The 13,410-nt window shown below is 37.3% G+C and overlaps 1 protein-coding gene across 1 annotated transcript in view; it reads left to right on the top strand.

Annotated features, from left to right (window-relative positions):
• BRDT (bromodomain testis associated) overlaps positions 1-13,410 on the top strand; it is a 58,343-nt gene that overhangs the window by 14,261 nt on the left and 30,672 nt on the right. The window contains exons 5-7 of the mRNA XM_025417673.3: positions 382-496; positions 10,714-10,886; positions 11,418-11,771. Of these exons, the coding sequence (XP_025273458.1) occupies positions 382-496; positions 10,714-10,886; positions 11,418-11,771 (642 nt within the window). The remainder of the gene's footprint in view (positions 1-381; positions 497-10,713; positions 10,887-11,417; positions 11,772-13,410) is intronic.

Genomic DNA, 13,410 nt, shown 5'->3' with positions numbered 1-13,410 from the left:
CAGCATCATTCTGTCACTTAGTTAATTGAAAAGTGAATCACATTAAGTCAAATCATGCACTTTGCACAGCCATGAACATGTTTTGTTTTAACTTATTTGTGAAGTAGAAATTTTACTTTTTCGTATTAGTAGGATTGGTTGGATTGTAACCCTCTAGTACTAAGAAAGGTTACCTGGGTCATTTTTAGAAGTTAAAAGGGTAGAATGTTAGAATTTAAAATATGAACTGATACTTCTACTTCTTACACTTAATTTAGAAACAGTAAATACTGTTTAATAATGTCGAAGAGTACTGTGTCACTGCCCTTCTAAGGTAGCCTGAATTGTTGAAATTTGGTACAGTGACCATATTGTGTAACCTTATGTTTATATATTTTCTAGCCTGGAGATGACATTGTTCTTATGGCACAAGCTCTAGAGAAGTTGTTTAGGCAGAAATTATCTCAGATGCCACAAGAAGAACAAATTGTGGGTGGTAAGGAAAGAGTAAAGAAAGGTAAGACAGAAAAGGTTTAAGTTTTCTTACTTTCTCTGTCTTTTGTATTATATATGAATGTATGTAAGTACATGTATAAATATAATGACTAGAACTAAATAATAAATCCTTCAAAGGAGATAGACATTCAGAAGTTCTTCTATATGCTAGGACACCCAGATGGCATGTCAGCTAAGTGTCTGACTCTTGTTTTGTAGTCAGGACCTGATCTCAGGGCTGTGGGATTGAGCCCCACACTAGGCTATGTGCAGACTTGGCTTCGAACTTTCCCTCCCTCTTCCTTTATCTACCACCACTACCATGTGCATGTTTCTCTCTCAAAATAAATATATTAAAAAAAATCCTTCTATATCCTATTGTATTCGTATAAAATGTCCATTTAAACAATAAGGCAAACTTTGAAAAGAAAGATGGCTATCATGCAAGATTAGGGAGGATTGTATTGATTATGGCTCCAATGCCATAGTATAATATAGTGCCATTCACACAGTAGGCACTTATAAATTTATTAGTATTTTTTAAAAGATTTTTTTTTTAAATTTTTTTTTTTAATTTTTATTTATTTATGATAGTCACAGAGAGAGAGAGAGAGAGGCAGAGACACAGGCAGAGGGAGAAGCAGGCTCCATGCACCGGGAGCCTGATGTGGGATTCGATCCTGGGTCTCCAGGATCGCGCCCTGGGCCAAAGGCAGGCGCCAAACCGCTGCGCCACCCAGGGATCCCTTTTTTAAAAGATTTTATTTATTCATGAGAAATACAGAGAGAGAGAGAGAGAGCCAGAGATACAGGCAGAGGGAGAAGCAGGCTCCATGCAGAGAGCCCAATGTGGGGCTTGATCCTGGAACTCCAAGATCACACCCTGAGCCAAAGGCAGACGCTCAACCGCTGAGCCACCCAGGTATCCTAATTTTATTAGTATTTTTAGTGGATTTTGTATCTGTACTGTACTAATAAGAGGGCCAAAATTGTCAATGTTCCTTGTACCAAAAGATCCCATAGCTAAGAATGAAATGTTACTGTTGAGTCTGAATATCCTCCTTTTTTCTCTTTCTTAATTAAAACCAAACCAAACAAAAAAACCACTTTACAGCTGATATTTTAATATGAGCTACAAAATAATCTTAAGTATTCAAATGGATTTATTGTAGAGGTTAACCAATCCTGTCATAGATGAAATGTTTTATTTTTGGATCAGTCATGGTGTACATTTTAGATAAATTCCTTAATTCCATGTTAGTTTCTTTTTGTATAATGTTAGGAAAATATTTCACTTTCATGGTTGTAAATGTTTATAAAGTTAAGTGGCTGGGATGTAGGAGACTTACCCCACTACAAACATTGTTTTTATTGGTAATGTATACTTTTTTCCTTGTTGGTAGATCTTTAAGATGGGTCATGACTTAAAGCTTTACTTAATCCTGTGAGATAGCCACTCTTTTTTTTTTTTTCTTTCTTTTTTTTTTTTTTTTTAAGATTTTATTTATTCATAGAGACACAGAGAGAGGGGCAGAGACACAGGCAGAGGGAGAAGCAGGCTCCACACAGGAAGCCTGACGTGGGACTTGATCCTGGGTCTCCAGGATCACACCCCAGGCTGCAGATGGCGCTAAACCACTGCTCCACCGGGGCTGCCCTAGTCACTCTATTTTTATTAAGATTTTATTTATTTATTCATGAGAGACACAGTGAGAGGCGGAGAAGCAGGCTCACTGCAGGGAGCCTGATGCAGCACTCATCCCAGGGCCCGGGATCACGACCTGAGCCAAAGGTAGATGCTCAACCACTGAGCCACCCAAGTGCCCTGATATTCACTCTTTTATTAAAGTTTTTATTTTTTTTTCTCACCTTTGGAAAAGATTGAACTTAAGTCTGAAAATATAAGGCCTAGGGTTCTGAAAGAAAATTAAAATAAATCCTTACAGGGGTGCCTGGGTGGCTCAGTCGGTTAAGCATCTGCCTTTGGCTGAGGTCTTGATCCTGGACTCCCAGTAGCCAGTACCAAGTCTGGCTCCCTGCTTGGGGGGAGAGTCTGCTTCTCCCTTTGCCCCTCATGTGCCTGTGTGCACATTCTTTCTATCTCTCCCTTTCTCTCAAATAAATAAAATCTTAAAAAAATAAAATAAAAATAAAACAAACCCTTTTAAGTTAGATAATATATAGATTAGTATGCAATTTAAATTGTTAAAGCAGAGTGATAATCATTGCTGACTTAAAATATTATTTCTAGCATGCTTCCCTTAAAAAAACACTTTAATACATTCCTGATATTTAAGTTGTAGCTACATTTTCGGGTGATCAGATAACTGCTAAAGCATAAGTTTCCCTCAGACAAAATTTCTTTGACTTTGTTTGTCAATATGTATTTGGATGTTTGTCCCTTATAATGCCCATTTTATGGGGTTACCACCCTAACTCTCAAGTTTAATTTACATTTTAGTTTCAAATAAAATTTGAGGGGCACCTGTGTGGCTCATTCGGTTTACCAGGGGACTTGATTTCAGCTCAGGTCATGATCTCAGAGTTCTGGGATAGAGCCTTGTGTAGGGCTTTGTGCTCAGTCAGGAGTCTGCTTCAGGATTCCCTTTGTCTCTTCCTCCACTCTGTCTCTGTCTCTCTAAAATGAATGGAATAGGGTGCCTGAGTGGCTCAGTCAGTTTAGTGTCTGCCTTTGGCTCAGGTTATGATCCCAAGGTCCTGGGATCAAGTCCTAAGTCAGGCTTAGTGAAGAGTCTGTTTCTCCCTCTGCTCCCTTCCCCCACTTGTGCGTGCTCTCTCTCTCTCTCTCTCTTTCTCTCTCTTTCTTTCTCTGTCTCCAATAAATAAATAAAATCTTTTTAAAAATAAAATGAATGGGGGGATCCCTGAGTGGCTCAGCGGTTGGGCACCTGCCTTTGGCCCAGGGCACGATCCTGGAGTCCTGGGATGGAGTCCTGCATCGGGCTCCCGACATGGAGCCTGCTTCTCCCTCTGCCTGTGTCTCTGCCTCTCTCTCTCTCATAAATAAATAAATAAATCTTTAAAAAAAAATAAAAGGTTTTTTAATAAAATAAAATGGATATATCTTTAAAAGTAAATATAGCTTAAAATAACAGTGAGAAAATGTTATAATAAAAGTCAGATGAATATTATGCATATATGTGCTTTGGTTCAAAAATGTAGGAAACTGATTCACACTGGTAAACCTGGGAAAGGCTTTAGTGGTGATAGAACTTGAGTCTGGCCTTGAGGGATTAGTGGGATTTGGCTGTGGAGTAAAAATCGAGGTTTCCAATTAATTTTTTCTGGGAGCATTCTACTGCCAGAGTCATGTCATTTTTATGCACAGTGGTAGGGAAGCTGTCATTATGACAGTAGGGAGTCCAAATAATGTGGTTACATGTTGCTACTTTATGGAAAAAGAAAACATTAAAATTTAGTACAGTAAATTGAATTGGTGTTGACTTATTTTTTTTTTTTAAAGATTTATTTATTTATTTATGATAGACATAGAGAGAAAGAGAGGCAGAGATACAGGAGGAGGGAGAAGCAGGCTCCATGCCGGGAGCCTGACGCGGGACTCGATCCCGGGATCGCACCCTGGGTCAAAGTCAGGCTGAGCCACCCAGGGATCCCCGGTGTTGACTTATTGATTGATGAAATACTTGAGTAACTTTTAGGTGCTACAGCATAGTTCTGCGTACCCGGCATATATCAATGAATGAAACAAAAAATTTTGCCACCTTGGAGTTTACGTTCTAGTAGAGAAAGAGGCAAATACATATTATGGGTTCTGAGTGGGCCTCATTAGGAAGTTAAGATTTGAACAAAGAACAAAATTCCAGGCAGAGGGATCAGCTAGAGCAAAAGTCTAAGAACAGGATCCTTTCCTCCTCTGTCACTTTGGGACATTGCCTTCATGACCTGGATATTCTCTCTTCCGTCTTGACCTTGTCAAGGATTTTTATTCCTTTGGTTCTGTTTCTAACATCCTTAATCTCTCTTTTGTAGAGTTAGTCCCATTACTCGTAAACAAGCTGTAGTAGCTTATCTTTTTTTTTTTTTTTTAAGATTTTATTTATTTATTCGAGACACAGAGAGAGAGGCAGAGACACAGGCAGAGGGGAGAAGCAGGCTCCATGCAGGGCGTCTGATGTGGGATTCGATCCTGTGACTTCAGGATCACGCCCTGGGCAGAAGGCAGGCACTAAACCACTGAGCCACCCAGGGATCCCGTATCTTACCTTTAAAATTCATGTTTTGGGGATCCGTGGGTGGCTCAGCGGTTTGGTGCCTGCCTTCGGCCCAGGGTGTCATCATGGGGTCCTGGGATTGAGTCCTGCATCGGGCTTCCTGAGTGAAGCCTGCTTCTCTGTGTCTCTGCCTGTGTGTGTGTGTGCGTGTGTGTGTGCGCGCGCGCATGTGTCTCATGAATAAATTAAATAAAATCTTTAAAAAAAATTTGTGTTTTACTTGTTTCTTTCTGGCTGCTGTTCCATTTTTTGCTTTTCTCTTATACATTCATGAATTCATTTCAATATAAGCTCTAGCTTCACTATATCACCTAGAAAATTCTTAACCACACTACTTTAAAAGTTCTTGTCAGTTACGGTTACTTACAGTTTTGATGTGGCAAAATTTAAGTAAATTTTTTCTATTCTCATTTTATTTAACCTCTATCAGTATTTGCATTAGAAGGCTCTTTTTTTTTCAATTGATTAGAGAATATAAATTTTATTTTCATAAGTCCAAAAATAGAATGTTACTTTGTTATGATTTTGATTTTTTTTCTCACAAAATCAAATTTTATTCAGCCAAGGCAGGAATTAGTAAATAGCTAAATACTTATCATAACGGTTGTAGAAAACTTTGCTATGTTCATCCTTTTTTAAAAAAATTAAATTCAGTTAATTAACATATAATGTATTATTTTTTACAGAGGTAGAGTTCAGTGATCCATCAGTCTTAGATAATACCCAGTGCTCATGACATCATGTGCCCTCCTCAGTGTCCATCAACCATTACCCCATTCTCCCACCTCCCTCCCCTCTAGCAAACCTAAATTTCTTTCTTAGGATTAAGAATCTCTTATCGTTTATCTCAATCTCTGATTTTGTCTTATTTTTCCTTCCCTTCCCCTATGATCCTCAGTTTTGTTTCTTAAATTCCATGTATGAGTGATTTCATTTTTTTTTAAGACCAGTACTCCTTTTAAAATTTTTTAAAAGATTTTATTTATTCATGAGAGACACAGTGAGAGAGACAGAGGCAGAGGGAGAAGCAGGCTCCATGCAGGGAGCCCGATGCGTGACTCAATCCTGGGACCCCAGGATCACGCCCTGGTCTGAAGGCGGTGCTAAACCATTGAGCTACCCGGGCTGCCCAGGATTTTATTTTTTTGATGGCTGAGTAGTCATTGTGTGTGTGTGTGTATCCCCCACATCTTTATCCATTCATCTGTCGATGGATATCGGGGCTCTTTCCATAATTTGGCTATTGTGGACATTGCTGCTATGAACATTGGGGTACAAGTGCTCCTTCAAATCACTACTTTTATATGTTTGGGGCAATAATTGGTAGAGCAATTGCTCTATTTTTAACTTTTTGAGAAACCTACATACTGTTTCCCATAGTGGCTGCACCAGCTTACATTCCCTCCAACAGTGTAAGAGGGTTCCCTTTTTCCATATCCTTGCCAACATTTGTTGTTTCCTGTCTTGTTAATTTTAGCCATTCTGACTGGTGTGAGGTAGTATCTTATTGTGTTTTTTTTTTTAATTTTTATTTATTTATGATAGTCACACAAAGAGAGAGAGAGAGGCAGAGACACAGGCAGAAGGAGAAGCAGGTTCCACGCACCGGGATGCCTGACGTGGGATTCAATCCAGGGTCTCCAGGATCGCGCCCTGGGCCAAAGGCAGGCGCTAAACTGCTGCGCCACCCACGGATCCCCTTATTGTGGTTTTGATTTGTATTTCCCTGATAATGAGTGATGTTGAGCATTTTTTCATCTATCTGGTGGCCATTTGTAGGTCTACTTTGAAGAAATGTCTGTTCATGCCTTCTGCCTATTTCTTGATTGGATTATTTGTTCTTAGGGTATTGAGTTTGATAAGTTCTTTAGAGATTTTGGATACTATCCCTTTATCTGATAAGACATTTGCATATATCTTCTCCCATTCTGTCAATTGTCTTTTGTTTTTGTTGACTGTTTCCTTTGTTGTGTAGAAGCTTTTAATCTTGATGAAGTCCCAATAGTTCATTTTTGCCAGTGTCTCCCTGGCCTTTGGAGATGTGTCTAGTAAGAAGTTGCTACAGCTGAGGTCATAGAGGTTGCTGCCTCTGTTCTCTTGGATTTTGATGGTTTCCTTTCTTACATTTAGGTCTTTCATCCATGTTGAGTCCATTTGTGAGTATGATATAAGGAAATGGTCCAGTTTGATTATTCTGCATGTGGCTGTCCAATTTTCCCAACACCATTTGTTGAAGAAACTGTCTTTTTCCATTGGCTATTCTTTCCTGCTTTGTGGAAGATTAGTTGACCATAGAATTGAGGGTCCATTTCTGGGTTCTCTATTCTATTTATCTATGCGTCTGTTTTTGTGCCAGTACCATACTGTCTTGAGGATACACTTTGTGATAGAGCTTGAAGTCCGGGATTGTGATGCCACCAGTTCTGGTTTTCTTTTTCAACATTACTTTGGCTATTTGGGGTCTTTTGTGGTTCCATACAAATTTTAGGATTATTTGTTTCAACTCTGTGAAAAAAGTTGATGGTATTGTGATATGCATTGCATTGAATGTATAGATTACTCTAGGTAGCGTAGACATTCTCACAATATTTGTTTTTCCACTCCATAAGCATGGAATGCTTTTCCGTTTCTTTGTCTCTTCCTCAATTTCTTTCATGAGTGTTATGTAGTTTTCTGAGTACAAATCCTTTGTCTCTCTGGTTAGGTTTATTCCTACATAGAGTATCATGTCATCTTTGAAGGGTGAGAGTTTGACTTCTTTGCCAATTCAGATGCCTTTTACTTTTTTGTTGTCTGATTGCTAAGGCTAGGACTTCTAGTACTATGTTGAACAACCATGGTGAACGTGGACATCCCTGCTGTGTTCCTACCTTAGGGGAAAAGCTCTCAGTTTTTCCCCATTGGGAATGATATTCACTGCGGGCTTTTCATATATGGCTTTTATGAGATGGAGGTATGTTATCTCTGTCCCTACACTGTGAAAGTTTTCATCAAATGCTTTTTCTGCATCTATTGAGAGGATCATGAGGTTCTTGTCCTTTCATTATTAATTTAGTGTATCACATTGATTGATTCATGGATTTTCAGTCACCCTTGCAACCCAGGAATAAATCCCAGTTGGTCACAGTGAATAATCCTTTTAACTTACTCTTTCTTGAAATTCCTTTATTCTTGGTGCACACTCTAGTTTTGTGAATTTATTTCCCATTCTGTATCTCTTGGCATTATCATCCTTTTCTGTTAAATCTCTAAAATACTAGATTTTTCTTTTCAGGGCTTGATATTAGGTATTCTTTTTCTAAATTCCATGTGTGTGCTATTAATCCCCAAATTTACATCTCTAATATAGTCTTCTCTGAGCAACCAACTATTATCCTCAAGCCACTGGACATTTTCACTTGGATGTCTTATACACATCTTAACATTTAACTGGCTCACAGTTAAACACTGATGTTCCTCAGATTCTTCTGTGTAGTTGAAAATGGTATTAATACACAGTTATTTAAGCTATAATAGTAGAATTTGTCCTTGATTCCTTCCTTGTTTTGATTCTTTCTCACATTCTGTTCATTAGTAAGTCAGTTGTATTCAACCCTCAAATTGTTTTTGCAATGATCCTAGTTGAGGCTACCATCTTCTTACTCCCTGTGATCCTGATTATTTCTGTGGTCTGTTGTTTACACAAGAGCTAAGGCAGTATTTTAAAAATAAACTAGAATACATCATTAACCTGCTTAAAGCTTCTCTTTAGCTTCCCATGTTAAAATGAAATCTAACTTCCTACTGTGGCCCTTTGTGATCTGGTATTTGCCTAATTCTCCATTCTCCTTTTGAACTACTTCTCACTCACTGAAGTTTTCCCTACTGATTGTCTTAAAATACATTTTTACTGCCACCCCATTCTCTGGCTGGCTACTTCTTATCTTTACAGTAACATCTTAATTGGTGTCTCTTCAGAGAGGTCTACATTGGCTGTTTATAGTAGCTCTCTGCCTTATTTTTTTCAACACCCCATTTATTTCCATTCTAGCACTTAACATCACTTGCAATCAGTTTGATTGCTTTTCTCCCTATTAAACTAGACAATGTCCTCACCAAGTACAAAAACTTTGTATGTATCTTGTTCATTATTGTGCCCTAGCACCGAGAATGGTAGCCTGATACATAATTGGCATGCAGTAGATGTTCACAGGGCCCTCTTATGTTCCAAGTACTGTATGAGGCATGAGAAATATTGTAGAGATCAAAACAAAATCCCTCCCCCTCACAGAGCTTTTTGTTCTAGTTAAGGAACTTGGTAAAATTAAGTAAATGTCAGGATTCCTCATTATGCTTTGCTGTTTAGCTTTTGAGTTCAAAGAGCCACAGTTGGGCTATCAAAAGATATGAGGTTATCTCAATCTATTTGTTTCTTAAATTTTAATTAGTAGATAATGAGAACTCAGAGATTGAGGAATATAAACTCTATCTTAAAATATATTCATATCTATTTGGTTCCTGAGTTTGTTAAGAATTCGGAGAGTCTGGAGTACCAATATGATGTGTGTTGAATGTTATAATGGCAGGAAAAAAATAAGAATGAGAGAACAAGAAAGTAATGGGGGTCAAAAGAGAGGGTTGTTTTACATAGGATGGCTCGAGAAGGTAATATTTCAGTAGAGGTATAAAGGGAATTTAGAATGAGCCATAAGGATATCTCCCAGGCAGAGAAAACAGTCTGCTATGCTTACCAAATTTGAGGGCAGCAAGCCAATAGGCTGAAGTGAAATAAGTGTAGGGGGTAGTGATAGGAAATGAGAGTGGGAAGAGTGGGGGTGGGAGCATGCATAGGTAGAGACATCATGAAGGTTCTTACAAGCCATCGTAGGGACTTTGGCTTTTACTTAGTAAGATTAGAAGTCATTGAGCAGAAGGGTTATGATCTTATTTGAATTTTAAAATATCACTTTGATTGTGGGGCACTTGGGTGGCTTAGTCAGTTAAGCTTCTGCTTCTGCTCAGGTCATGATCCCTAGGTCCTGGGATCAAGCCCCGCATTGGGCTCCCTGAGGGAGTCTGCAAGTCCCTCTCCCTCTGTCCACCCCCCCCCCCCCCCCCGGCTCGTGCTCTCACTCTCTCTTTCTCAAGTAAATAAAATCTTTTTAAAAATATCCCTTTGCTATTTTGGGAATAGACTACAGGATGTAAAAGCAGAAGAAGGAAGGCCTCCTAGGGTGCTACTTGCAATAAGAGAATTGATGATGCCTGGAACCAGGGTGATTACCACTTGTAATAGTAACCAGATTCTGGATAAAAAGATAGAGCCAAATGGGTTTGCTGATGGATTGGGATATTAGATTTGAAATACGGTGGAGTCAAAGATCACTCCAAGGTTTTTGGCTTGAAAAATTAAAAGAATAGAGTTACCTTGATAGAAGGATAGACTTTTGAAATAATAGATTCCAGAGTGATGTTGATCCAAATGTCGTTAAGTCATATTTTCTCTGGGAACATACAGGGTGGAAGAACATACACAATTGTTCTTTTGGCAGAATCACCTGAAGGATATATAGATGAGAGAATTATATTCCTATCTGTTTTGTGTCACTCAATCTCTGTCACAATTTTAAAGTTCTTGGATATTTATACAGAGCATTCTGGAGACCTCACATAGTAGTATTTACTTTGTCTCCAGGATGTCTCAAATTTTTGCTTGTATTCACAGCTACCTGAAACTAATCACAGAGCTCTATTAGTGTGAGTTTAATAAGCCAGACACCTTTTTGAATAAAATTGATAAGTCTACCATTAATAGCAGGTTTGGAGTCTCTAGTATTATATCGAAATTGGTCTAACAACTGTTACAAGTATGAATGGGAGGGTTTCAAAGGGGAATGGGAATATTGTGTTTATATTGCTAAAAAACTGAACTAAGTGAATTAAAGTAGAATACTAAGGGAAAAGTAGTTTACATTTTACTCATTGACTCTGGTTCACACTTTAATAGGCATTCAACATAATGTAACGGTTCCTTCTGTTAAAGAAAAACAATCCCCCAAAGCACTGGAAAAAGTATTTAAGCAGCAAGTGATTCCCTCTGTATTTCCTGAGACATCTATGTCTCCTTCAAACATGGCACAAGGTACTCCACTCAACTCTACCTCACAAACAGTGGCTCAAGTAAGTTCATTGTAGCTTTAAAAAATTTCAGTGTAAGGGGTTGTTGTGACTAAACCTTTGTTAAGTTAATATGAAAATTGGTCTTCGGTATACCACAGTCAATCTTTTTGTCTGTGTATATTTTGTAACAGAGACCTAGGATGTGAACCAAATTTTAGAGATTTCTTGGTAGAATTTGAACTAGTTTAGTATATTTTTAGTATTAATATTGATTGCCCAACTACCTATTTTATGTGTGTTATACAACTTCTGTTGGGTTGATAATTTAAAATTGTATACTCTAGCTGATTTCAGGTATTCAGAAACTTTTTTTTAACTGATTTTTTCATATATCTTTCATTTATCTCAAAGGTTTATTCAAGACAATTCTTTGGATATTAGGAAGAAAATACTTAAACTATTTTATTTTACGTACAAAAGAGAAATTAGCCTTTACTAATATTTAGTATGGGGAAGACTTGGTTCTGGCAAGGTTGAAAACTTGCTCTGAATATCCCCGTAATTATAGTTTTTGTTGTTGAATTATTTCAGGTTACAAGGGGTGTGAAGAGGAAAGCAGATACCACAACTCCTACAGCTGCAGTAGTTAAAGCAAGTGGCGAATCTTCCCCAACACTTACAGAACAAAAATCAGTGAAAACACCACCTCTAAAAGAAAATGTGCTGAAGACTGTTTTTCCAGATTCTCAGCAACAATGTAAAGTTGTAAAGAATGTTAAAGTGACCGAACAGTTAAGGCACTGTAGTGAGATTCTTAAAGAAATGCTTGCAAAGAAACACTTGTCCTATGCATGGCCCTTTTATAATCCTGTTGATGTTCATGCTTTGGGGCTCCATAACTACTATGACATTGTGAAAAATCCAATGGATCTTGGAACTATTAAGGTAAATGTTATCTTAATAGGAGGAACCTCTTTTCTTGATTATAAAAGTAACCTTATCATTGTAAAAAATTGTATTAATTCAGAAAAAGATAAGAAAATTAAAATTGTTAGTAAGTCATATCACCTGGAATGAGTCATAGGAAAATTTTTAAATCTCTTTCTTTTTCTTCTATTCAAACATACCCATGGTTCTTTGCCACAATGTTTGAGTTACAGTATTATAATATAACTCTGTACCCTGAATTTTCACTTAGTATATTATGAACATTTTCTCCTTACATATTCAAGATTATATTTTTAATAATTGCATGATTCTGATGCAGTGTTTTTGGGTTTTTTATTTTGTTTTTTTTTTGTTTTTTTGGAGGGGATAAGGCATTTATGTAGTTTCCAGGCCTCTCTACATTTTTTTAATTTTTGGTTGTTTGCTGGCTTCATCCGGGTTTTTGAACTAATTATTATCTTTTTAATTTCTTTTTTTTTTTTTACTTTTTTTTTAAGTAAACTGACCCCCAACGTGGGCCTCAGATTTGTGACCCCAAGATCAAGAATTAATCAACATATAGTTGACATACAATGTTATGATTGAGATGTACAATACAATGATTTGACAGTTCTGTACTTTATGCAGTGCTCACCATGAAAGTATAGATCTGTCACAATATATAATGTTATTATGATATTATTGAGTATATATTCCCTATTCTATACTTTTCAACCCTGTGGTTTATTTCTTAAGTAACAGTTTGTACCTCTTAATCTCTGTCATTTATTTCACTCATCTCCCACGTCCCCCTTGCAATCATCAGTTTGTTCTTAGTACTTATGAGACTATTTCTGTGTATATGAGTGTTTGTTTTTTTAGATTCCACATACAAGTGAAATGATGTGCTATTTGTCTTTCTCTGTCCTATTTCCCTTAGCATAATACTCTAGATCAGTCCACATTGTTGCAGATGACAAGATCTCATCCATTCTACTGTGTGTGTGTGTGTGTGTGTGTGTGTGTGTGTATGTGTGGAGAGAGAGAGAGAGAGCGACATCTTTATCCATTCATCTGTTGATAGACACTGAGGTTGCTTCCATATCTTGGCTGTTGTATATAATACTGCAATAAACAGGGGTGCATATATCTTTTTGAGTTAGTATTTTTGTTTTCTCATATGAATTATTTATAGATCTTGGATAGTAACCCATATAAGATACTTAATTTGCACATCTCTTCTCCTATTCAGTTGGTTGCCTTTTTGTCTTATGATATTCTTCACTGTGTAAAAGCTTTTTTGTCTGATGTACTTTAATGTTGCTTTTGTTTCCCTAGAGATAGAAAAATGTTGCTAAGGCTCATGTTCAAGAGATTACTGTGTATGTTTTCTTCTAGTTCTGTGGTTTTAATGATTTCATTTAGGTCTTTAATCTGTTTTGAATTTGTGTATAGTATAAGAAGGTGGTTCAGTTTTCATTCTTTTGCATGTATGCTAGTTTTTGCAGCACCATTTGAAGAGACTGTCTCTTTATTCTAATGGTTCTTTTGTGGAGTTTTAAGGTTTTCTATATACATTATCATGTCATCTACAAATAGTGACAGTTTGACTTTTCCCTACCGCTTTCAGTGCCTTTTACTTCTTTTTCTTGTCTGA

The sequence above is a fragment of the Canis lupus genome, chromosome 6 (assembly GCF_003254725.2).
Source record: "Canis lupus dingo isolate Sandy chromosome 6, ASM325472v2, whole genome shotgun sequence".
Taxonomy (NCBI): Eukaryota; Metazoa; Chordata; class Mammalia; order Carnivora; family Canidae; genus Canis; species Canis lupus.
Note: the sequence above shows the minus strand (reverse complement) of the source record. Positions and strands in the feature narration are given on the sequence as shown.